This window comes from Haliotis cracherodii, unplaced genomic scaffold, assembly GCF_022045235.1.
Source record: "Haliotis cracherodii isolate W230 unplaced genomic scaffold, xgHalCrac1.p SCAF_3, whole genome shotgun sequence".
NCBI classification, from domain to species: Eukaryota; Metazoa; Mollusca; class Gastropoda; order Lepetellida; family Haliotidae; genus Haliotis; species Haliotis cracherodii.
Genome location: NW_027266286.1, coordinates 60,463,757 through 60,491,719, shown reverse-complemented (window position 1 = coordinate 60,491,719; position 27,963 = coordinate 60,463,757). Strand labels below are relative to the sequence as shown.

General features: G+C 40.0%; 1 protein-coding gene across 1 annotated transcript in view; it reads right to left on the bottom strand.

The window, feature by feature from the left end:
• Nucleotides 1–397: 397 nt before the first annotated feature.
• Nucleotides 398–27,963, bottom strand: part of LOC139474480 (uncharacterized) — a 44,540-nt gene continuing 16,974 nt past the window's right edge. The window contains exons 4-7 of the mRNA XM_071257519.1: nt 26,510–26,624; nt 14,626–14,702; nt 3,420–3,514; nt 398–801 (exon numbers count right to left, since the gene is read on the bottom strand). Coding sequence (XP_071113620.1) covers nt 659–801; nt 3,420–3,514; nt 14,626–14,702; nt 26,510–26,624 — 430 coding nt within the window. The 3' untranslated portion in view covers nt 398–658. The remainder of the gene's footprint in view (nt 802–3,419; nt 3,515–14,625; nt 14,703–26,509; nt 26,625–27,963) is intronic.

Genomic DNA, 27,963 nt, shown 5'->3' with positions numbered 1-27,963 from the left:
TTGGTTGATGCATGTCATCGATCCCAAATGCGTGGATCAATGCTCATGATATCAATCACTGGATTGTCTGGTCCAGACTCGATTCTTTACAGACCACCGTCATATAGCTGGAATATTGCTGAGTGCGGCGTTAAACAACAAACCAACCAACCAACCATGGTGCATGTTATTAAATTATACGTTATTATATTATACATTTATATATAGCAGGTATCCAAGTACTAGTATCTGCTCAAGTTCGGTTTTCGGTTCCCCAACCAGTGGATCCATTTACATTCCAGCTATCATTCTCAACTCCCTGGGGAGCATACAATTCAAGCTGCCTAGGGACGCTAGAAGGTTTTTCATCCACCTCACATGTCAGGTACCCAATCCCAGCTGGTTGAAGACAGGTACATTTGAACTAAGTCACTTGCCCATAGAGACACTACACATTTTGACACTTGTGATCTGCTATCTACCATTGGACGAGTGGGTTCTTTTAAATACACAGGGTGTATGTACTGTACACTGGGGGTAGTGACAACACTGTAAAGACCTGTAAACATTGTTAGTCCCAAGGCTGAAAAACAACCCAGTCACTAGCGGGATACGATCTCAGCACCTGGCGCTTTTGACCGCTTGCCCACTCTGCATGTCACACACAGCTGTCAGAGCCTCAGTCAGGTGTTCCAGCAGGTGTCTCAAGACGAAGGTGTCTCACTCTGATGACAGAGCTGTCCATGGCGTAGGTGACACACAGCTTCCCTCTCTCCCTCACAGGGGTGCTCAACATAAACTCCATAGCAGCATCCTTGGAGGCTACAACAGATAATACAGATCTCAGAATGTCCATAGAAAAAAACCCAAAAGTCTATGTAGCTCACCTTCAGTTTTGGTTAAAACTGGCCACATAAGATCAAAGTGAGTGAGTTAAAATTTAACGTTGCATTGGCATTATTTAAGCCATATAGCGATGAGACCAAGTTAATTCATTTACAATTTATTAGATCAAAGACCAATAAACAAGAATATGCAAAAACAAGAAACAGATGTTTCAAGACAGTGAGTGAGTGAGTGTGAGTGAGTGAGTATGGTTTTACGCTGCTTTTAGCAATATTCCAGCAATATCACAGTGGGGGACACCAGAAATGGGCTTCACACATTGAACCCATGTCGGGAATCGAACGCTTTAACCACTAGGCTACCCGACAGCCCCGAGTGAGTGAGTGAGTTAGTGAATATATTTTAACACCACATCAGAAACTTTGCAGCTAATTGCTGTGTTTTAATACACCAAAATAACATGAATGTTTCGTGATTATAAAAGCAGAACTGGCTGATTAATGGGCCAAATATGACATTTTCAACATGAAAGTCATGTTAAAGATCAAATCCTAATATTGTGAGCACATCTTAGAGACACCATTGCTGGGTTAACATACACAAAATGTCATCTAGACAGAGCAGACGTCGAAAATAATCAGTAAATCTTGACAAATCCAGTCAAACCCTGTTATCTCGAACCTAGCAGGACCGTTTTGTAACTTTGAGATATCTGGACGTTGGACATGAAGATGCATTAATACCCAGACAGATCACGACACATAGCAATAGAAATTTAGAACAGCATGTGATGACAAACTGAAATGTATTTTGCTGACCATGATAAATAATAAATGTAACAATAAATATTATAATAAATAATAACTGTGACAAGTTTTGTACGGTGTACATGTACCTTAGGGGTCTTGGTTGATGCATGTCATCTACCCAAATTGCATGGATCGATGCTCATGATGTCAATCACTGGATGGTCTGGTTAGACTCGATTATTTACAGACCGCTGACATATAGCTGGAATATTACTGAGTGCGACGTTAAACAACAAACAAACAAACCAAAAATGCACGTTAGGCATAGCAGTAATCCCTGTTTAGTCTGTCCACTCGATGAAAACAAAATGCCACTCCAACAACTTGAGTGAGTGAGTATGGTTTTAAGATTCTTTTAGAAATATTCCAGCAATATCATGGCTGGGGACACCGGAAAATGGGCTTCACACATTGTACCCATGTGGGGAATCGAGTGAGTGAGTGAGTGAGTATGGTTTTACGCCGCTTTTAGCAATATCCCAGCAATATCACGGCGGGGAACACCAGAAATGAGCTTCACACATTGTGCCCATGTCGGGAATCGAACCCGGGTCTTCGGCGTGACGAGCGAACGCTTTAACCTCTAGGCTACCCGACCGTCCCCCTGTGGGGAATCGAACCCTGGTCAACGCTTTAATCACTAGGCTACCCCACGTCCCAATTCACAGCTTGAGTAGTGAGTAGTGTCATACGGCTTTGATTCCTTGAATCCGACATTGATCGTCACTTTTCTGAGCAACCAGGAAGTGTTTGTACTCATGTCTACTCACAATATTCTATATGTCAACAAAGATTACATTACAATAGGATTAAAATTAATACATACTGTATTCGACATAATAAGGGCCCAGGGCACACTCAAAATTAGAAATAGTGGGCTCTTATTAGAATATTATTTGGTGAAAAATTAAATTGAAAGATAAATTTCATGGTTTATGCTGAGAGCCTGACATGTTTATGTACGACAGATATATTTTTCCAGAATTTAATTGCCCAGAATTAAGGGTGCATATAACACAGGGGTGTTTATCATACGCAAATAAATAGGTCTTGTGTACATTGATCAATCTGAAGGGGTGCTAATTGGGATTGTTCACTAGCCAATACATTAGCAAATATCGCTGTGGGTGCTTATTGGAGCAGGACGCTTATTACGTCGAATACGGTAATTGGTTGAGCAACAATTGGTTTAAATTGCTCTGTACTTTTACAGTCACGTTAGATGTGTGGGAAAGGTACCAGATATACCTGCACTTCTCAAAACTGTTAATGTGACAATGTCAACTTTGAGATAAAGGTGCACACTTCTGCAGATGCAGTCCTAGTTTCGAGATAGCGCAAAGTACATTTATCTCAAATTCGAGATAAGCGGCCAAATTAATATGTATTTATATTGTGAGGCAGTTGGGACCCAGAGAATAGGTTCGAGATATATTGGTACGATAACGAGGTTCGACTGGAGATGTATATAACCTACAGAGGCCACTGTTGGGAAATAAATCCTAATGCCCCATAAAATGCATATGTGATATCCCACATACAGTTTACTTACTGCTATAACATTTCATAATGAAAAATGAAAAAACTGTCTGAGAAATGGGCAATAATGATATTTTCAAAATGGCCACCATGGTGAAATCAGGATTCTTTAAGGAAATCTTGGAGAAGCAACTACTTTGAGCACATACACAAAAGTCCAACTTCTTAAACCCTGAGGTTTCACTACACAGATTGATTGTTTGATGGAGCAGGTAACCTCGTGGTTGACAGAGTGAGTAATACTACCTTGAACATGGTTGACAGTCAGGTGGAACTGTGTGCCCATGGAGTGAACCGCCTTGACCCCATCCCCAGCTGACATCACCAGACTGCAGGATCCACTGCAACAGGCAGGTGCTTGTTTACATGTGTGTCAGTCAGGCAGGTGATTGTTTACATGTGTGTCAGTCAGCAGGTGCCTGTTTACATGTGTGTCAGCCAGGCAGGTGCTTGTTTTACATGTGTGTCAGTCAGGCAGGTGCTTGTTTACATGTGTGTCAGTCAGGCAGGTGCTTGTTTACATGTGTGTCAGTCAGGCAGGTGCTTGTTTTACATGTGTGTCAGTCAGGCAGGTGCTTGTTTACATGTGTGTCAGTCAGGCAGGTGCCTGTTTACATGTGCGTCAGCCAGGCAGGTGCTTGTTTTACATGTGTGTCAGTCAGGCAGGTGCTTGTTTACATGTGTGTCAGTCAGGCAGGTGCTTGTTTACATGTGTGTCAGTCAGGCAGGTGCTTGTTTTACATGTGTGTCAGTCAGGCAGGTGCTTGTTTACATGTGTGTCAGTCAGGCAGGTGCTTGTTTTACATGTGTGTCAGTCAGGCAGGTGCTTGTTTACATGTGTGTCAGTCAGGCAGGTGCTTGTTTACATGTGTGTCAGTCAGGCAGGTGCTTGTTTACATGTGTGTCAGTCAGGCAGGTGTTTGTTTACATTTGTGTCAATCGGGCAGGTGCTTGTTTACATGTGTGTCAGTCAGGCAGGTGCTTGTTTACATGTGTTTCAATCTGGCAGGTGCTTGTTTTACATGTGTGTCAGTCCGACAGGTGCTTGTTTCACATGTGTGTCAGTCAGGCAGGTGCTTGTTTACATGTATGTCAGTCAGGCAGGTGCTTGTTTACATGTGTGTCAGTCAGGCAGGTGCTTGTTTCACATGTGTGCCAGTGGTTAATTATGAGTAAAAAGCAGTTATCACAAGCATGGTAAAGTAATGTACAGTCTTAGAAATTTGTCCACTGGAATAGCGTAATCCTTATTTCACACGCCCTCAGTTTGACGCTAATCCTGCTGCAACAAGACAAAAATGTTTACTATGTTTACATTTTCTGTCAGTTTTATTCAGTTCTGATGTAGAGCAAAATTAAAGTATTGAAAACTGGTTCAGAATTATAGCCAAGTGGGAATGAGGGCTAACAAGATTGGATTTTCCTCAGCACAGTTTAGTAGTCTTGGGCTAGTGGACTAGCACAACTTTCAACGGCTCAATGTATCTTTTAAAAAAGGAAAAAAAGAGAGTTTTATTGTGAAAAATATAATGAATTTAGTTTCAGTAAAGATTTGTCAACAGTAAACACTTAATTCCTGGGAACCATGAAAATTATGGGTAATCCAGTATTCTAGACCGTTATAAGACAATTGTTGTGATAAGCGTCTCGCTGGTTCAATACAACTTCTTTAACAGAAACAACACATCGAGTTAAAAGAGATTGAACTAATGTGGTTTCCCTGTGTGGTCAACTAAAAATGAAAGAAGCACTTGTAAAATCACATTAGGAGAACATTTTACATCAAACAGAGTTTTGAGATGAACAATGTCTTCATCAAAGGATTTCTCGCATGATACTTAATCAACAAAATATTCAAACTTTCATTATGTTTTGCTCAGCTTTCATTGCAGAGCTTTTGATCATTCATCCCTGATCCGAATTGTAATAACTGATAATCACAAGTTCAAATAAAGCCACAACAAACCAAACAAAATGTCCCCTTTTGAAGGTTTCTCCAATTATTTTTAATGTTGAAGAATAATATTGAACCGTCATAACACAGTGCCTTGATCGAAAAATGATGACAAATTAATAATATTCATAAATTTCTGAAAACAAGGGAGATAACCTGTGAGAGACTAATTATCAAGATCCATGCACAGGCAAGGTGAGGCTTATTTCCCCAGCCTAGAAACATAAACTATGATCAAGGGGTAAACGATGAAAGAATACCACAGTACATAAAACAACAACATGTGCATGACATTTTCCCCTCAATGAATGCAAATGATCTAGATTTTGTAGTAATGTTTTCTTTCAAAGATAGGATATGTCAGAAAATGTGCATACTACTGGCATTGAGATTTCTTAATAGCCACAATTTGCCTTATGATGTGCCATAAAATATCTGATATGAATAAATTCCTTTTTTGGAGGTCTCTAATTATCCATAAAACAGAGACTTTCTGAACATCAAAGCATTCTGGACTGAGGTGAGCTGACATTGTTACATCACCTAAATCCACCAAAACTGTTGCCACTAGAAAAGTACTAACACCCTCTAATCAATAATAGCACTGACCAAATCAGATATTGGAGGAGTTCATTATACTCTTAGAGGGTAGGTGTGTGAAAGTTATATTGAGATGAATGAGTCATCCTTTAGCCCAGAAGCTGCCCAGTTGGACACCAAAATGTCCAGTTACCATAGCAACCTGTCCTACCTGGTCAATCACATGCCAGTATCAAAAGCTTTGATTGGTCAATTATGATCTCGACTGACGGATGATTGGTTAAGTGACAAGCATGACGTGACAAGTCAATTGACTACTACTGAGATTAATCAAAACAATTAGAATCCGTACAGTGGAGACACTAATTTCCTTGTTGCTATTTAATATGGCAACTATAACTACCGCTGCTGCTTCTAAGGCTGGATTCCGACAAGACTCCATGATATTATGTGATTATTACATTGTCCAAAACCATAAACCGCATAAATAAAAACAAAAATAGCTCAAATGTCTCAAATTGAATCTCTTTTCTGACGCCATTTTTTCATGAATAACAGATATCCTTTACAAATATGACAAAATGCAGGAGGCATAACGAAACAAAACAAAATGTTTTCCTGGATAATTTGAGATCAATTTTTCTTTAGAAAAAACCTCACACATGCTAAAAATAAACATATTTATGCTGTAAACATTATTTGCTGTCAGATTTGTTGTTATTGTGTTCTTGATGCTCCGAAATCTCATTAAGATCTGACAGAAGTAGCCACAGCTTTCAAATGTCTTAATTTCCACACATCAGATATTCAATAACAACAACTATGAGTGATAAAACCTGCAAATTGGTTTATCCACATTGTAAGTGACAAAAGACCTCCATAGACTCAATTTCCGCTTGAACTCTCACAGCTGTGACATCACTCTGGAACAATGGGATTACATAATACAATGCCATCATTCTACCATGACAACAGAACCTGCATTTTAGCAGAATGTGGAGCAATTGACTAAATCAGTTATTCTACAAAAACGTCATCACACTTTTCACACAAAGAATATGAATGTGAAAACAAAAGATACTGCTAAAAGTGTTCATTCGGGTTAAAAATCCTGAAGATTTCCTGGTTTCAAATCCCATTTACCACCTGCTTTTATAAACCAAAACCTTAAAATTTGAACCAGTCTTTTAACTAGAAGATTGCAGCACACACACCCAATTGTTTAACAATTTCAATGAAGTTTAGCATTCTAAACTAATAATTAAGGACAGGTGAGGTGAAATGGGGTTTAACATTGCGTCCAAGATTATTACACTTATATAGCATTGTGCATGCACGTGTATGTGTGTGTGTGGCTGCTTGTACTAGTCCGGACTGATGCCGTTTTATAGTGTTAGCTCACTGATATAACATGCCGCAGTTTAACATGAATATCTCACTCAGACACAGTATACTGTCTCCGAGCCGACCAGTCCTTGTTTTAGTCCCTTAATGCCGAGCGCTAGACAGGGTAACAACAAGGACCATCTTTTAACGTCATTTGGTATGACTCGGCTGGGGATCGAACCCCGGACCATCCGCTCTACCACTAGACCACGGAGGCAATTAGGACAGGCTCATCTGTAAAATATTTAAAAAGTTTGTTCGTACTTTTTTTAAAAAGAAATATTGCTTGCATGCTGTATTATGGTTCTTAATACTTCAAAAGAGATTTTTTAATCAATATCCTCAAGGAAGTAGCCCGGCTGTACTTTAACGCTTACATGTCCACCTTGGAACCAAGGTCACTGTCATGGCAGGAATAGTGCCATGATGTATTCAGAGAGCCATCAACGCCAACTGGTCAGAGGTGCTAAATGTTGGTAAATGTTCCTATTTTCACTTCACTGACAGGGTTGCAACACAATACAAGAACGCAGTAACAACATTTATGTTAGTTATATATTTTTTGGCCAAAAGATTTCTGTTTCAAATGAAGTAAAGGACTATCTTGGCTAATGTAGACTCCAAGACTCTTATTTGGCCAGATGTTTTCTTTTTTACGTTTCAAGAGAAGAAATTCTAAGAAATAAAGTAATCAAAATATGTTTTTACTATTTATATCTCCTACTAGTAACATAGACCCTCTTATACAATATAAAATGTTATAATTTTATATAAATTTCATGTCTACTATCAGGAATTAATAAATAAATAAATAAAATAATAAAAAAATAAAAAATAAAATAAATAGATTAAATAGATTAAATAAATAAATAAATAAATAAATAAATAAATAAATAAATAAATCAAAAAGAATAAATATAAAAATAATAATAATAATAATTTTTTTGACCGACCTTGTGTGGAAAAGCTGGAATAAATCCATGAAACATAAAATTACAAAAGCGTGGCCTTAACAATGCATTACACTTTGCAAGTCATTAGCTCCTTACATTCTACACTGAAGTAAGACACACTCACTCTTCTAACAGTGGATCAGAGGTAACCTTTTTCTATGTAAGAGTATCTTCAATACGAAATAAAAGTAATCTCATTAAAATCAGACCTCAGTTCTCGCTACCGCTAAACAAAGATCTGAGGACATCCTGTTAGGGATCATGTCAGAACGACCCTTCTTCTGACCAATCAGAGCATCGCTTACCAGATTATGAAAGTGACAGTCGGAATGTGATTTCTATTCATGCAACCTCGAAAACGACTGAATCCATACAATCTAGACCATCTATTAGGCATTCCAGAATGTTCTTTTGTTCAGCTTTCAAATTTGTAATGGAGAATTTGTCAAAATATGTTTCGAAGCGTAGTCGCCAATTTGCAATTAGTGCCGTAAAGCACGAGAAAGCTGCCTTTTGATTGGTCATTCCATTGGTCAGTCAAAGTTTGCGCAAGGTCAGTCTGACATGACCCGTAATGGGATGTCCTCAGATCCCATGTTTAGCTGTAGCGAGAACTAAGATTAATTTTAATGAGATTGGAATAAAAGTCACTTATCCATATTTTTCACTCTTAAACAAAAAACTTTCTCTATATTTACTGTCATCAGTGAATGTTCACAATAAAATTCTTATTGTCGACAATATTAGTCATCAAGTTCTTGGAGGAGGTTCAATGTCTCATCTCTAATCTGAATGAACGTGACGATGCAGGCTTTGTAGACAGTTGAGGAAAAGCTGTTGCGACAAGAGGTCTACAGCATAAACTTTAAATGCACAACTTCAAACGGAGCTTCAATGAAAGGCTATAGTTTGCCTGAGGAAGGACTACCTCAACAAATAAGAGGAATCAAAACACTTCTTTCGAAAATAATTTACAACCTGAATGTTGGAAGTCTTTACAAGAATAATGAGACAAGCAATGGAAACTAGGAAGATGGACCTAGTCTGCCAGGGTTTGAAATTCCTTGTATTTTGGCGCCAGTGGTAAAAAAAGGTTTCAAAACCCTGATGGCATGCTTAAAAACTCAAAGCTTCTTGATGAAACTGGTGTGATTGTAAAATGATTTACATAAGCCAACAGAAACACCAAACACACATAGTATCAGTGTTAGGGTATTCCTTCTGTCTGAACACCGCTACTATCATTTATACATCCATCCCATGGCACATAACTAGCACAACACATTGTGGATCTAGACTAACATTTAGTCTCTGAAATCTTATATTACACAATATCCTTCTTGACTCTAAAAATATAAAAAAAATTCCCTATGCTGATTTCAGAATAGAGCTAGACTTGCTTTTGTATGCATTTCTAGATTATTATTTTTCATAAAATATATTTATTCCACGGTCATGGTGCAGGACTAATTGTGGATCGTGAGTGAGTGAGTGAGTGAGGTTTTTGGACGCTTTTAGCATTATTCCAGCAACATCGAGGTTGGGAAAACTAGAAATGGGCTTCATACCTATTACCAATGTGGGGAATCAAACCTGTTTTTTTGGCATGACGAGCCAACGCTTTAACCACTAGGCTACTCCACCACCCCTAGAATTATAGTATACTAACAACAAAAAGAAACTGTGCATTGTTAATTTTTTTTCTAAATGTTTTCATGACATTGAGTCCAAATGCGGGGCGGGGGTCAACCAACATTGTCACAAACTCAATAAGGGGTATGCCCACTGTCAGAAGCGATAACAGCATAGAGTCCATCAAATGGGCATGGAAGGCTTGTGGAATGGCTTGTGATATTGTCTGCAACTCTGCGGCAAAATCATGAACGTTATCTGGCAAATTTTGTAAATGGCGTAGACATCTCTCTATTTCATCCCATACATGCTCTATAGGAGAGATATTCAGTGAATTTGCAGGCCAAGGCAGTACTTGAACATTGTGCTGTTGAAGAAAAGCCATAGCATCCCTAGCCGTGTGAGGACGGCCATTATCCTGTTGGAATGTCAATCCTGGGCCATGACACTGAAGAAACGGAATTGCCACTATACTGAGAATCTGATCTATGAAGCCCACACCTGTCAAATTGCCCTAAACAACAACTAAAGGGTTCAGTTAGTTTCTATCGCTGGTTATCTGACATGTACTTATCCCAACCCAAATCATCACGGAACCACCCCCAAAGCGATTCCTCGCCATAACACAGGCTTGAGCATGACGCTCCTCAAGACATCTGTAGACAAGTTGATGTCCGTCACCGTGGGAAATGTGAAATCTGGACTCATCTGTAAAAACATCACAAATATGTGCACAGTTTCCTTTTGTGGCTAGTATAGATGACACTATGTCCAAAAAGAAATTTTATAAAAATACAATTTGCAATTTATTACTTAATGATACACCTGCACATTGGAAGCGATATCTACAGTAGAATGAAATAACTTTTCAAAAAAGAAAGGAAATTTAATTATTTTAATTTTGTGTGGTTGATTGGAAGAATGAGTGAGTGTGTGTTTGGGTGCAAAGGCATTCACTTTGGTGTGTCTCAACATTTCTCACCTGGCAAAACTATCTAGCAATACATTAGCAACACATGTTTTTCATTATGGGTGATCCATGCTGTTAAGTGTTGGAGAAGAAGACAGGCACAACTATAAATATACAGAAATTACATCAACAAATTGATTTGTGAAAACCAAGAGGGAAACAAAAGTCCATTTTTGTTCCTTAAATGCCATTAGGAAAAAAAAGGTAGGAATCCACTGCTAGTCCACTTGTACAAACAAAACAATTATCTCCTGAAACTGCAGCGATTCCTAGTTTAATGTATAATTGCATTACCTGAGAGAGATATTCCCACAGTGGTGCTGTATGACTAACAACTAATCCAATCTATCAGAGGTAATCATGTTAGTCTCCAGACAACTAGCTCTGTTTCCAGCAGGGTAGGTAAGCAGCTGCTGCCAGCCGAGTCAGGGGAGCTAACTCTTGCCCAAAGTAGCCGTGAGTCAGCATCGTATGAATGACATAATACCGAGATAATATCATCATGGGTTTGTTGCAGCTTCCCAGAAATTATCTTCAGGATGTTTGTTATATTTACTTGAGAAATTATTATCTTGAGTTTTTTGTAGTTACATGCAAACATATCATAATATGTCGTAGTTTCATGGGAACATATCATTATATGTTTGTTGTAGTTCCTGGAAAAATATCATTATGAGTTAGATGTAGTTTCCTGGAAAATACCATTTTGAGTTGGTTGTAGTTTCTTGGGAAAATACCATTTTGAGTTGGTTGTAGTTTCTTTGGAAAATATCATTTTGAGTTGGTTGTAGTTTCCTGGGAAAATATCATTATGAGTTTGTTGTAGTTTCCTGGGAAAATATCATTATGAGTTGGTTGTAGTTTCCTGGGCAAATATCATTTTGTTTGTTGTAGTTTCCTGGGCAAATATCATTTTGAATTGGTTGTAGTTTCCTGGGCAAATTTCATATTGAGTTGGTTGTAGTTTCCTGGGAAAATATCATTACGAGTTGGTTGTAGTTTCCTGGGAAAATATCATTATGAGTTGGTTATAGTTTCCTGGGCAAATATCATTTTGAGTTGGTTGTAGTTTCCTGGGCAAATTTCATTTTGAGTTGGTTGTAGTTTCCTGGGCAAATATCATTATGTGTTTGTTGGTGTTTACTTGGAAAATACAATTTTGTGTTTGTTGGAGTTTACTGGGAAAATATCATTATGTGTTTGTTGGAGTTTACTGGGAAAATATCATTATGTGTTTGTTGGAGTTTACTCGGAAAACCGTATTCGATGTAATAAGCGCCCCGCTGTAATAAGCGCCCACGGCGATATTTTCTAATATATTGACCAGTGAACAATCCCAATTAGCACCCTTCAGATTGATCAATGTACACAAGACTTATTTATTTGTGTATAATACGCAGTTGTGTGTTATATGCACCCTTAATTACGGGCAATTAAATTCTGAAAAAATATATCTGTCGTGTATCATTTCAGGCTGTCAGCATAAACCACAAAATTTACGATCTTTCACCAAAACTATATTCTAATAAGAGCTCCTTATTTCTAATTTTGAGAGCGCCCTGGGCGCTTATTACGTCAAATACGGTATGTGTTTGTTGGAGTTTACTGGGAAAATATGATTTTGGGTTTGGTCTTGACAAGGAAGACCTTTCCGTTTGTGGTCATCTGTGATCAACATAAATGAGTCCAGCGCTGATACAGATTACTCCTTTTTGATCCAGATTATACCTATCAGCATGAAAACCTCATCTTTGATACTTCTGCTGTTTCAAGGAATGCTTTAAACTGCGTCGAGTCTGCTTGCAGGCTCACTACAACAGGGAGTGTTTCCCTTCAGTCGCTTGTTGTTCAAGTGAGCTTCAGTCATGCCCCATTGTCCAACATAAACAGCCAGGTTTTGACGTCTGCTCTTCCGCTACTGGGAACGAGGGGGCAAAGACCAGCACAAACGTACATTCCAATCAATGGTTTCAATCAAATTTGAGATTGCAAAATTACAAAGCACAGCAACTATACCAGTATTTGGTCCGTTTCTCGGAACATTAATCAGGTTTTGATGTGTAATTCTATACGTAGATGACTTTCATTACTTCTATTTAACACCATTATGTCGCTGACCTTTAACTGATCCCTTTCTCAAACCTGAAATATTCGATGGTGGGATTAACACACAAGATGATTTTTCTAATCGACTGCCATACTGACTTTGATGTGTGTTTTGTTAATGTCCTGGTTGTTTTGTCAGTTTCAATTTGTGTATTCCGACATGTTGGTACTGAAATAACGCCAACTATACAGTGAGTGAGTATGGTTTTACGCCGCTTTTAGCAATATTCCAGCAATATCACGGCGGTGAACACCAGAAATGGGCTTCACACATTGTACCCATGTCGGGATTCGAACCCGGTTCTTCAACTTAACGAGCGAACGCTTTAACCACTAGGCTACCCGACCGCGTCGCCAACTATACAGAGTGTAGACAAGAAATGGCAGGCCATGTTAATTTTCCATTTAATTATAAAGAGTAGGATCCTCTGTGTTGTTTGTAGAAGTGGTAATTGGGTGGGAAGAGGAGGTGAAATCGGGTTAACATCGATTTCAAAATTATTGCACCTATACCGCAACATGAGATACCATGCCACAGATTAACATGGACACCTCACTCAGACACAGTGCACAGACTCTAAGCCCAGCTGTCCTTGTTATATTCCCTTCATGCCGAGCGCCTACTTTTGGTATGATGCCACCAGAGGATAGAACCATCGACCTTCTGCTCTTAGGGCAGACACTCATTCCAATAGACCCCAGAGGCAGTCAGAAGTGGTAATCAGTGTTACTTGTAAATATATTGATGTAGAACCCAGGGTCAACAACCTCTGGAGATGTTGCTTCAGGGGTGAGTGAGTGAGTGAGTGAGTGAGTGAGAGTGGGCTGGTGAGTGAGTGAGAGTGGGCTGGTGAGTGAGCGAGTGAGTGTGTGAATAAGTCAGTATTGTTTTACAATGCAGATTCAACAACTATGTCAGGTTACCTAATCATCTAAGGCACAGCAATGCCACAACCCTAGGGTTTTGGGTTCGAATCCTAGTTCGCCCTCATAATGTTTCCAGGTGTGGTTAACGTCTGAGACCTGCATCACTTCAAGGTACTCCTCACACCAAGCTTACACGCGGATATCACTGAAATACTGTTGAAAACTGTGTTAAGCTCAGCTCACTCACTCACTCACTCACTGATAGTTGGCTCTCAAGACAAACACAGGAATCTCCAGAAATGGTAGATGTTTCACCACAAGTCTCCTTGGACAGGTGAGGTGAGGTGAAATGGGATTTAACGTTGCATCCAAGATTATTGCACTTATATAGCGATGTGCATGCACGTGTATGTGTGTGTGGCTGCTTGTACTAGTCTGGACTGATGCCGATTTATAGTGCTAGCTCACTGAGATACCATGCCACAGTTTAACATGAATACCCCACTCAGTATACACAGTATACTGACTCCAAGCCGACCAGTCCTTGTTTTAGCCCCTTAATGCCAAGCGCCAGACAAGGTAACAACAAGTACCATCTTTTAACGTCTTTTGGTATGACGCGAACCCTGGACCTTCCGCTCTCCGGGTGGCCGCTCTACCATTAGACCACGAAGGCGGTCCTCCTTGGACAGATGACCTTTCTTATTATGCAAATCTTGAAAACAACGAATGATTGTCACCTCATGAAAACAGTTGGTCATGGAGTGTGCGAGTGAATGAGTTGAGTTTTATGCTGCTTTGGAAAGTATTCCAGTTACATCACAGCATGTCAGCTTACCACTTTGTTGGAACCCACAAGCACAGACATGGTGTTGACAAACCTAGAAACATAGCCTGGGCAAACCGGGATTCGAACCACAATCCAGCATGCCCAAGGGATGCAACTCTGCACAGGACATTGCTGTTATTCATGGATATGTACTTCCATAATAACATATGACTGCTCATTCAAAATGCTCACTATACTGTCTTCACAACACTCACTTCTTCTGTCGGATGTATGCAGCAGCATCGACCACCATCGCCAGAACTGTGGCAGTGTCATGTTCCGTGCCATGCTTCTGTGGAAAAAGAAAATCAGTCATAGTGTTTGTTTGTGACTTACACTGCACTCAGCAATATTCCTGCCATTTGACAGCGGCGTGTAAATAATCGAGTGAGTGAGTTTTGATTTTACGCCGCTTTTTTAGCAATATTCCAGCAATATCACGGCAGGGGACAACAGAAACGGGTTTCACACATTGTACCCATATCGGGAATCGAACCCGGGTCTTCGGTGTGACGAGCGAACGCTTTAACCACTAGGCTACCTGACCGCCCCATAAATAATCGAGTCTGAACCAGACAAGTGGTTAAGATCATGAGCATCGATCCACGTCTTTGGGATCGATGGCATGCAATCAACCAAGTCGCTGAGCCTGACCACCCAATCCATTCAGTTGCCTCTTACGACAAGCATAGACAGCTGGGGACCTCATGGGTTCAGTTGTAAGGAAAACAGTAGGAAACAGTATCATAAGTGTCAGTGTGTTAGTGGGATTTATACCACAGCCAGCAATATGACAGCAGTCTGTACAGAAACAAGGCAAATAATTATATTGACAAATATACAAACCCACTGAATATCTTTGATGTTTCTTAGTCTGCAACAAGTCTTACGTCAAAAACTGCATCAAATTATGTGAGCACTTTGATTAAAAACATGAAGAGATTTGGAAAATATCTGTTGATGCTAAGTTGACGGTACACATGCTTTGCAAATCCTGCAATTGACCAAAGTCTGCACGGCAGTTTACGAACCAGATGTTGTTTTAGTTACACGATTTTGATTGGACTGTGCATAGTCAAGATATAACTCCATAAATCCATCCTAGTTCGGCAAGGGTGGCAAGGGTGGGTAAGATGACATTTATAGTCAGTTAACTCCTTTGCCTCGGGAAGATGGAATGTCTGTGTCACCGGAGTCTACAAACTACAATGATTTTGTAATACATTGAAAAATTGAAGTACGCCCATCAATACCTACCGTATTCAACGTAATAAGCGCCCACGGCGATATTTGTTAATATATTGGCTAGTGAACAATCCGAATTAGCACCCCTTCCGATTGATCAATGTACACAAGACTTATTTATTTGTGTATAATACACACTCGTGTGTTATATACAACCTTAATTATCGGCAATACAATTCTGGAAGAATATATCTGTTGTATACAAACATTTTCAGGCTGTCAGGATAAACCACGAAATTTATCTTTCAACTCTGTTTTTTCTTCACCAAAATACCATTCTAATAAGAGACCCTTATTTCTAATTTTGAGAGCGCCCTGGGCGCTTATTATGTTGAATAAGGTATGTTTAATTTATTTCTTCAAACTGGATGCTTTTCATTCGGGGCAGTGGGCCCATGAAACGAAAAATAAAAAATGTGTGGCCTAATTTCAGTGTGTTGTCGTAGAAATTACTTAATTTCCTTAAATCTGGTTGAATTACATCGCCAGTTTGATTGTTCTCAGATTGACTACTGCACACTGCACGGCTGTCAGTGTTACAGCAATATTCAAGTAATGTGCTTCTCCCGCTGTCAATCATTCTGATTGGTTGGAAAAATGTATTGAAAGTCTTCATCAATATACAACACTGATTTATTTTTCTCTCATAAAGTTACATTTCCCATGACATGTATAATGTAATCAATAATTCTTTTCCAACTGTACTTTTACAGCTTAGATTCTGCCTTCCATGCTTCAACTATTCATGAACTGTTTGGTTTCCAGAGTGGATACTGTACAAACTGAATGAATGTTCTCTTGTTACAAACACGTATACCGTATCTTAAATATCGGCACCATCCAATCACTGGGGGAAACAATTCGGAAAAAAGAAGAGGGTATGTTTGTCTTCAAGCTGAGTTGAAGAGTGATTTAGTGAGTGAGTGAGTGAGTGGGTGAGCGTGAGTGAGTGTGTGAGCGTGAGTGAGTGAGTAGGTGAGTGAGTGAGTGAGTGAGTGAGTAGGTGAGTGAGTGATTTAGTGAGTGAGTGAGTGAGTGAGTGAGTGGGTGAGTGAGTGGGTGGGTGAGCGTGAGTGAGTGTGTGAGTGAGTGAGTGAGTAGGTGAGTGAGTGAGTGAGTGAGTGAGTAGGTGAGTGAGTGATTTAGTGAGTGAGTGAGTGAGTGAGTGAGTGGGTGAGTGAGTGGGTGGGTGAGCGTGAGTGAGTGTGTGAGTGAGTGAGTGAGTAGGTGAGTGAGTGAGTGAGTGAGTGAGTAGGTGAGTGAGTGATTTAGTGAGTGAGTGAGTGAGTGAGTGAGTGAGTGAGTGAGTGGGTGGGTGAGCGTGAGTGAGTGTGTGAGTGAGTGAGTGAGTAGGTGAGTGAGTGAGTGAGTGAGTGAGTAGGTGAGTGAGTGATTTAGTGAGTGAGTGAGTAGGTGAGTGAGTGAGTGAGTGAGTGAGTAGGTGAGTGAGTGATTTAGTGAGTGAGTGAGTAGGTGAGTGAGTGAGTGAGTGAGTGAGTAGGTGAGTGAGTGATTTAGTGAGTGAGTGAGTGAGTGGGTGAGCGTGAGTGAGTGTGTGAGTGAGTGAGTAGGTGAGTGAGTAGGTGAGTGAGTGAGTGAGTAGGTGAGTGAGTGAGTGAGTAGGTGAGTGAGTGAGTGAGTAGGTGAGTGAGTGATTTAGTGAGTGAGTGAGTGAGTGGGTGAGCGTGAGTGAGTGTGTGAGTGAGTGAGTAGGTGAGTGAGTAGGTGAGTGAGTGAGTGAGTAGGTGAGTGAGTGAGTGAGTAGGTGAGTGAGTGAGTGAGTGAGTGAGTGAGTAGGTGAGTGAGTGAGTGAGTAAAGTAATTCTGAAAAAAGAAGAGGGTATGTTTGTTTTCAAGCTGAGTTGAAGAGTGAGTTAGTGAGTGAGTGAGTGTGAGATTAAGTGTGTGAGTAAGTGTGAGAGTGAGTAGGTAAAGTAATTCTTAAAAAGGAAGAGGGTATGTTTGTGCTCAAGCTGAGTTGAAGAGTGAGTTAGTGAGTGTGAGAGTGAGTGAGTGAGTAGGTGAGTGAGTGAGTAAAGTAATTCTGAAAAAGGAAGAGGGTATGTTTGTGTTCAAGCTGAATTGAAGAGTGAGTTAGTGAGTGTGAGAGTGAGTGAGTGAGTGAGTGAGTGAGTGAGTGAGTGAGTGAGTGAGTGAGTATGGTTTTCTGCAATATTGCAGCAAAATCACGACGGGGGACACCAGAAATGGGCTTCACACATTGTACCCATGACGGGAATCGAACCAGGCATGAAGAGCGAGCGCTTTAACCACAAGGCTACCCCACCGCTCCTTTCATGTAATAGAGTCAGCTGATGAAGTCAACATCAGAGACATAATCACCAGATTCATAGACGATAATGTGAGGAACAGCATAGAGTGTACGTGAGAAATCTTCATTTACATCACAATGAGTGGAAAGCCCATGAGTGAGTGAGTGAGTGAGTGAGTGAGTGAGTGAGTGAGTGAATGAGTGAGTGAGTCGTCTTTGCACCACTTAAGCAACACTCCTGCAATGTCACTCATTGTACCTATGTGGGGAATCGAACACGGCCTTTGGCGTGACAAGTGAAAAATTTTAACTACTTAGCTACCCCACTGCCAAAGAAACCCCTTAAAAGGGGCATGATAATCAACTTGAAATCTTGGCCTGAAACAATCCACAGATTCTCCAGATCAGTAGAAGAGCCTGCCTGTTTAACATCACTGAACTCCAGACACAGCATGAGTCAGAGTTGGATTTCACATGCTTATCAATATTCCAACATCACAGCAGGGAACACCAAACATGGGCTCACACATTGTACCCATGTGGGGAATCGAACCCAGGTCTTCAGCTAACGGGCGACCCAGGTCTTCTGTTATAATTTCGTAACATAAAGTCGCTATTTTCCTTGAACAGACAGGAGTAAGAACCACACTCATGAGTGAGTGAGTGAGTTTGGTTTTACACGGCTTAGAGCAATATTCACACAATATCAGGGCGGCAAACACCAGAAATGGGCAAGGCTTTGCTACTCCAGTATATCTACCCTACTGTATAAACATTGCCTCCTACGTGTATATATACTTGCTTACTGCACTCTGTAAATCACTTGCTTGATAACGGTGTTAGAACCTACACCGAAACGTCGCCCTTAATTGTAATAAAGAAGTTGTTCATCCATAAATTCTTATCCTTACTTAGTACTCCAACTTCTAAATGCCTATCAAAGAAGAAACCAGAAATGGGCTTCACACATTGTACCCATATGGGTAATCAAACCCAGGTCTTCGTCTAAAGGGTAAACGCTTTAACCACTAGACTACCCCACTGCGCCTGCACACAGAAGACATGCCAATACATTTATTACAAGTTTATATATACGACAAAAGCTGATTCTACCCAGAGGCATCCCCATTCTTACACAAACCAACTCACCTTCCTTCCACCATACTTTCCACCGAACATACATGAACATTTCACACAGACAACCCTTGTAAGAATTTGACAAAAAGTCGTAATCCTTGTCAGAGCCTTGAATGGAACAAGTGGGACGTGACAATATCGGTGTTGTTTATCATCCGGAATTTACTCTTCAGTGTTCCCGAGTCAGATCCACGCGAACAATGTCGTCCATGTCACAGCCAACAGGCTTCAAGGACTGTCAGTGATTATATACTAAAAATCTTTCATCACACAAGTAAATTCTATTAAAATGATACAACGGATGGCATGTACACAAACTGATGCCTGTTCTAAATATACATATATGATACATTGCCTTGTTCAGCTTGAGGAGATCTGTTGTTATTAAGTTGTGCATGCACGCTTTTTTCATAGTCGATATAATTATATCAAAATGAAAATGCCTTTTGACAGATAAGATGCTTATTTTGAGTGAGTGAGTGAGTGAGTGAGTGAGTGAGTGAGTGAGTGAGTGAGTATGGTTTTACGCCGCTTTTAGCAATATTCCAGCAACATCACGGCGGGGGACACCAGAAATGGGCTTCACACATTGTACCTATGTCGGGAATCACACCCGGGTCTTCAGCGTGGCGAGCGAACGCTTTAACCACTTGGCTACCCGACCGCCCCTGCTTATTTTGAACACTTGTTTTGTTTTACTTTGGTAAGAAATTTTATTTCAAGATTATTTTTAAGGAATTGGACACAAAATAATGAAACTCTTTTAGGAGATGTTTTGCCTCTTTGAATAATGGCCCAGGGGGACAAACATGAAATAAATTAACACACATGTGAACATAAACAAAGTATGAAAATCCTCTATTAATTTGGACAGTTGCATTCCTGCTAAAATTGTCCGGATTGACTAACTTCAGGATTAGCAAATCCTAGGAAGAAAGATGTGTTACTTGTTTACATGTAACTATTCCTAAATGTAAATGTCCAGCAGGTAGGGTTTCAAGATTCCATGGAACATATTGCGTTTGTAGGGCAAGCATTGTTTACATGTAACTATATTCCTAACTGTAAATGTCCAGCAGGTAGGGTTTCAAGATTCCATGGAACATATTGCGTTTGTAGGGCAGGTTCCCTCCTCCATGGGGTTTCAGGGTAAGAACAGGCCCCCAGCAAACATACCGGATATGCCTGTCATAAGAATCGACAATAGATTGGGTGATAAGGCTCGGTGACTTGGTTGAAAGCATGTCTTCAACGTGGATGGTCGCTCATAATAACAACAAATATCTAATCAAATATAACTTTCAAATTCAAATATTTAGTGATGAAATAAATTAGCAATATTTACATGTAGGGAAATATTTGGTTGTTTCCATTCTCAATATGAAACATGCAGCACTTTGAGAAGAAAAGAAAATTTGAAGAATGAATTCAGTTTTACCCCAGTAGGCATTAAAACAACCTTCAGCTACCCTGGTCCGTCTAAACAAGGAGTTTGTTGATTACACAGAAGATGTGATAAATCAGTAGCACTATATAGTCCATTTCATAATTATTTCTGATTTTAAAGTTGTTAGGAAATCTATAGGGCTACAATATTTTTTGGCCTTGAGTACACACTGGCATTAATACTATATAGGTTGCTATGAAGTTAGATCTAAAATGCCTTCCGAACTAAGACCTTATGTAAATATACACTACGCAACTTAATTTTGATTGATTTCAAGAACAAAACGTTTCAGTTTTTAAACCACTGCATAAAAAACCCAGATCTGATGAAAATGGATTCTTAATTGCCATATTGCTTTTAAACAAATGAAAGAAACATGTTATATTTTAGAGGTCAGTACACCATGCAGTGATATTTGAAACAAACTTGGAAAATAATAAAGATATCAATATTCCACAACTGAGTTGTGATAATAGAGTCAGGCCCAAACAAATAACTTTCATGTCAAACTGTGCACATAATTTGTACCTGTCAGAACAAGAGTTGTCAGTATTTATTGCGCAGTTGTTTCCTTCTTAAAGCTTCAACGTTAAAAAAACAAAAAAGATAACAATTGCACTGAAACACAGTTCGTCAAAGGAGGACATTTTGTTCAACTATCAGTTATTAACCAAATGTATTATGTAATTTAATCAAGTCAACAAACTTGTATTCCCTCATGCATCTATTAATTCCACCTAGGCTATTATCCGCTAATCCTGTAGAGGGGCCAGGGGTCGTCATTTCACCATGGAAGTCTCCCGCGTTACTACAACCAGTTGATCAATGTGAGTTGTGCTGGCCGAGAGGGTGAGTCATCCACAAGCCTTCCCTGCCTGCCTGCAGCCACTGCCAGGGACCAGTCATTGACTGCCAATGTCTCTGTGTGGACCAACATGCATTCATAACTACAACATGTGTCTGTTGTGTGATAAGTTGAATGTAGTATGATACCCCTCAGTCAAAAGATAGTGCACTGTTGGCTATGGTATTATACACCCATGTCATAAGATAATATACTGTTGAATGTAGTATAATACCCATGTCATAAGATAATATACTGTTGAATGTAGTATAATACCCATGTCATAAGATAATATACTGTTGAATGTAGTATGATACCCATGTCATAAGATAATATACTGTTGAATGTGGTATAATACCCCACAGTCATAAGATAATATACTGTTGAATGTGGTATAATACCCTTCAGTCATATAATAACATACTGTTGAATGTGGTATAATACCCCTCTGTCATAAGATAATATACTGTTGAATGTGGTATAATACCCCAGTCATAAGATAATATACTGTTGCATGTGGTATAATACCCCTCAGTCATAAGATAATATACTGTTGAATGTGGCGTAATAACCCTCGGTCATAAGATAATATACCATTGAATGTAGTATAATACCCCTCAATCATAAGATAATATACTGTTGAATGTGGTGTAATACCCCTCAGTCATAAGATAATATACTGTTGAATGTGGTGTAATACCCCTCAGTCATAAGATAATATACCATTGAATGTGGTGTAATACCCCTCAGTCATAAGATAATAATAAATTGTTGAATGTGGGGTAATACCCAACAATCATAAGATAATATACCATTGAATGTGGTGTAATACCCCTCAGTCATAAGATGATAATAAATTGTTGAATGTGGGGTAATACCCAACAATCATAAGATAATATACTGTTGAATGTGGTGTAATACCCCTCAGTCATAAGATAATATACTGTTGAATGTGGTGTAATACCCCTCAGTCATAAGATAATAATAAATTGTTGAATGTGGGGTAATAACCAACAATCATAAGATAATATACTGTTGAATGTGGTGTAATACCCCTCAGTCATAAAATAATACTATACTGTTGAATTTAGTATACTACCCCAGTCATAGGATAATATACTGTTGAATGTGGTGTAATACCCCTCAGTCATAAGATAATAGACTGTTGACTGTGGTATAATACCCCACAGTCATAAGATAATATACTGTTGAATGTGGTATAATACCCCACAGTCATAAGATAATATACAGTTGAATGTGGAATGAATTGGGGCTGGGACAGGTATCTTGGGTACTCGGGTCGGGTGGGTACTGACATATTGTTTAATGACAAAAATTGTCTAGATCTCCATGGTTACACAAGTCAATAATGTTCGCATTTCTTTCTGCCTTTCATATGTTTGAATAAAGATAAAACTTCAGTCAGCTTCAGTGTATGCATGACCAGACCATTTAAAAAGTGTACATCTAAATACATTTTTTCAGGGTTACGGTCAAACTATTCCTAATCGGACATTTCGTACCTACCTCTTGAGACCTGCAGTGGGTACCCAGGTAGGGTCGAGTAATAGAGGGGTGGGTATCGGGTAGTAATTTTGGACTCATTCCAGCCCTAGCATAAATATCCTCAATTATAAGATAATACACTGATGACTGTTAATAATACCCACATATCACCTAGAATTTATTCACTAAACAAGACTTTATCTTCAAGCTGAAATGCTTTCTCTTCAACTTTTAATCTGAACAGATATTATCAAATAACAAAATACTGTAACGCTCATTCACAGAAATCCTATACTAAAACCCTGTCATGAAAGTATCACTGAAATGCAAGATGATACAAAAGGTCCAAAGGAAAACATACATCAGCCAAACCTGTATCAATACTTAATGCTGCACGACAGAGGTGTGCATTCTCCCACAACCTGACAACATTCCTCAGAACAAAGTCAGTTTAATTATGTATAACAGGACAAATATAGGTAGTGGTCAGCCAATGAGAGCCCCACCAGCATCCCTGATCTCGGGCAGGCCATATCACTGTCACTGTTGGGTTTTCAGGAAAACTGCTGATATCCTTGAGACAGCATGAGTGAGTGAGTAAGTATGGTTTTACGCCGCTTTTAGCAATATTCCAGCAATATCACAGCGGGGGACGTCAGAAATGGGTTTCACACATTGTATCCATGACGGGAATCAAACCCGGATCTTTGGCGTGACGAGCAAATGCTTTAACCACTAGGCTACCCGACCTCCCCTGAGACAGCATGAGTGAGTGAGTAAGTATGGTTTTACCCTGCTTTTAGCAATATTCCAGCAATATCACACCGGGGGACATCAGAAATGGGTCTCACACATTGTATCCATGACGGGAATCAAACCCGGATCTTTGGCGTGACGAGCAAATGCTTTAACCACTAGGCTACCCGACCTCCCCTGAGACAGCATGAGGGAGTGAGTTAGTATGGTTTTACGCCGCTTTTAGCAATATTCCAGCAATATCACAGTGGGGGACACCAGATAATGGGTTTCACACATTGTACCCATGTCGGGAATCAAACCCGGATCTTTGGCGTGACGAGCATATGCTTTAACCACTAGGCTACCCGACCTCCCCTGAGACAGCATGAAAAGTGAGTGAGTGAGTGAGTATGGTTTTACGCCGCTTTTAGCAATATTCCAGCAATATCACGGCGGGGGACACCAGAAATGGGCTTCACACATTGTACCCATGTCAGGATTCGAACCCAGGTCTTCGGCGTGACGAGCAAATGCTTTAACCACTGGGCTACCAGACCGGCCCGACAGCAAGAAGAACAGCGAGCCCCGTTGAATCAAATGGTACATCAGGTGCCGAGAACACATCATTTTATTTTTTTATTCTCAGCATCTCCAAACTGTGTAATTCTGGTACCTGCAGCCCCCCACCATCCAAACTCCCCTCCCCTGGTTGGTTGTGTGTCATCACACCCTGATGGTGTGTTCATGCTATCATCCACTGGTTTGACTGGTCATATAAAAGCTGCCCTGATAGAGCACACTACTGTCAACTACTGCTTAAAACAACATTCATTTCCACTCAGGACAAATGATGTTACTGATCAACTATTTACTAAACACTTAAAAATAAGAAAATCAAGTGCGTCTCTAGTTCACTTCTGTATAAAACTATGGTTAAGGATTTAAAGTAAATACTTCAAAAATATTCGATTTCCACACCTCCAGACGAATTCCACTGAAAAATCTGTCAATTACAAATACAAGATTTAACGGTGTGTCCGTAAATGAAGCCTTTTCGTCACTTAATTGAATGTAAAAGGCAATTAATTAACACATTTGGCCTTGGGTCAACAGGGCCGACAGAGATGTCATATAATCAATGGGGCTTTCACACAAGATGATTAACAATGCATTGCCTGTGGTTTTCCCAGTCTTCAACACAGTCGTGATCAGGAATTGGCACAACCGTCAATACAAATCAGACTCTCTCTCTTTTACCCATTATCCACAAATAAACAGTGAGTGTCAGCTAGACATATGTACACTTCGTAATGACACACTTGACATCCACTCCACCCACTACCATCAGCCAAGAGTTGACGTCTGCTACTGTAGTCTTCTGTCACCATTGTAAACAATCTGGAGGACAGGAGTGGACATAAGTAATTGCCAGGGGACGGGGATGGGGGCGGGACGTCTGCTACTGTAGTCTTCTGTCACCAGGGTAAACCATCTATTGGACAGGTGTGGACATGAAAAGTACAGTAACCGGCTTAGGGGGATAGAGGTGTGACGTGACGTCTGCTACTGTAGTCTTCTGACAGTCTGTCACCAGTGTAAACCATCCAGAGGAAAGGAGTTGACATGAAAAGTACAGTAACTGGCTTAGGGGGATAGAGGTGTGACGTGACGTCTGCTACTGTAGTCTTCTGTCACCAGGGTAAACCATCTATAGGACAGGAGTGGACATGAAAAGTAGATGAGGGATGGGGACGGTATGGGGACAGGGGATGGGGACGGGGGATGAGGACGTGATGTGATATATCTTCTGTCACCAGTGTGAACCATCTAGAGGACAGGAGTGAACATGAAGCGAAGCCGGGGAAGGGAGACAAGGGCTCTGAATGAACCACCTAGAGATTACATTATGCTTATGCATGACTAAAATAAAGCCTTCTTGTCAGTGAACACATTTTGCACATGGGTGGAATCAAGGTAGGTTTGAGGATGTACAAGCTTTTTTGATGCTGGGTCATCAACTCTGTGGTGGAGTAACTGCTGGTCTTAGGGGCAGGGGCCACATGATAATAATCAAAGCCAGCAAACACAGTGGTGAGGTGAAATGGGGTTTAACGTCGCGTCCAAGATTGTTGCACCTATATAGCGACGTGCATGCATGTGTGTGTGTGTGTGGCTGCTTGTACTAGTCCGGACTGATCCATAAAGGTCAGAAAGGCTAAGTAAACGAGGAGTGTGTGGTCACAGTGTCTGACTTTGTTGAATATGTCACTGTACCATGCATTATAGTGAAACTTTGTTCATGCCATCAACCACTGGTCAGCGACAGAAACTATCAGTAGTCCTGTAGTCCTTGCCAAACTGCCCAATGGTTAAGGTATCATAAGGTCTAGTAGAAATTCGCCATTTTAAAGAATTTTTCAATATGTTATTATTATAAGGACGAGTGGACTAAACATGCTAGTTTCTATCGTTGCTGGTGTGCCTGACCCTCACTCACTCACTCACTCACTCATTCACTCACTCAACTTGACGGACCACCTAAACTACAAGCCCTTGCAGGGTTACAAACTAACAGTTTTCGTCCTCTAGTCCTTATAATGATAACATATAGCAAAACCCCTAAAAAGGGCAAATTTCTACTAGTCCTTATGATACCTTTACCATTGGGCAGTTTGGCAAGGACTATAGGACAAATGCCAATTTCTAACGCTGCCTTGAAGGCTACTTAAACCGATTGCAGTTATGGGCCTGAATTTATGGCCCAGGGAAACTCTGAAAAACAGACACCTGATGCAAATCAAGAACCATATCAGTTATCTTGACTTCAGGTAAAAAGGTTTTCAAGAAAGAAATCTAAAACAAATGCAGAGTAACTGATGACCTGAAATGTGATGAATACACTGATAATACCTTGATATCACTGGCATACAGGTCGATATCATCTATAATGACCACATCGGGGAGACAACTTGTCATGTGTATGTTGGCACACCATCCAATCAGCTCGCTCGCATCAGAAAGGTATCTGCAATATAGCATGAAACACACATAAGAAAGAGGCTGTCAGTTCCCATCTGCTTGACAAATAGCAATGATTACCCTTATCAATTAATGCCTAGAGACATTGTCTGAGAGTCACACACAGCCCTTATCTCAAACTACAAGTGGGCACCAGACCATCAGTTTCTCTTACAATTCCAGAATCAACTCAACTGACATAAATGATTGTTTGTTTGTTTGTTATTTAACGCCGCATTCAGAAATATTCCAGCTATATGACAGAGGTCTGTAAATAATCAAGTCTGGAAAAGACAATCCAGTGATTGACGTCATGAACATCGATCCAAGCAATTGGAATCTTAAGACATGCATCAACCAAGTCAGCGAGCCTGACCACCCGATCCCATTAGTCGCCTCTAATGACAAGCATAGTTCCCTGTTACAGCAAGCATGAGCTGCTGAAGACCTATTCTTTCCTGGATCTTCACAGGTTTCCAGAGAAATTTACTAAACTCAAACACTCAGAATCAACTTGTCTTTGGACAACTCGAACACTCAAAATCAACTTATCCTTGGGACAACTAAAACACTCAAAATCAACTTACCCTTGGACAACTCGAACACTCAAAATCAACTTATCCTTGGACAACTCGAACACTCAAAATCAACTTATCCTTGGGACAACTCGAACACTCAAAATCAACTAATCCTTGGACAACTCAAACACTCAAAATCAACTTATCCTTGGACAACTCAAACACTCAAAATCAACTTATCCTTGGACAACTCGAACACTCAAAATCAACTTATCCTTGGGACAACTCAAACACTCAAAATCAACTTATCCTTGGACAACTCAAACACTCAAAATCAACTTATCCTTGGACAACTCAAACACTCAAAATCAACTTATCCTTGGGACAACTCAAACATTCAAAATCAACTTATCCTTGGGACAACTCAAACACTCAAAATCAACTTATCCTTGGACAACTCAAACATTCAAAATCGACTTATCCTTGGACAACTCAAACACTCAGAATCAACTTATCCTTGGATAACTTGAACACTCAAAATCAACTTATCCTTGGGACAACTCGAACACTCAAAATCAACTTATCCTTGGACAACTAGAACACTCAAAATCAACTTATCCTTGGACAACTCGAACACTCAAAATCAACTTATCCTTGGACAACTCGAACACTCAAAATCAACTTATCCTTGGACAACTCGAACACTCAAAATCAACTTATCCTTGGACAACTCAAACATTCAAAATCAACTTATCCTAGGACAACTCAAACACTCAAAATCGACTCATCCTTGGACAACTCAAACACTCAAAATCAACTTATCCTTGG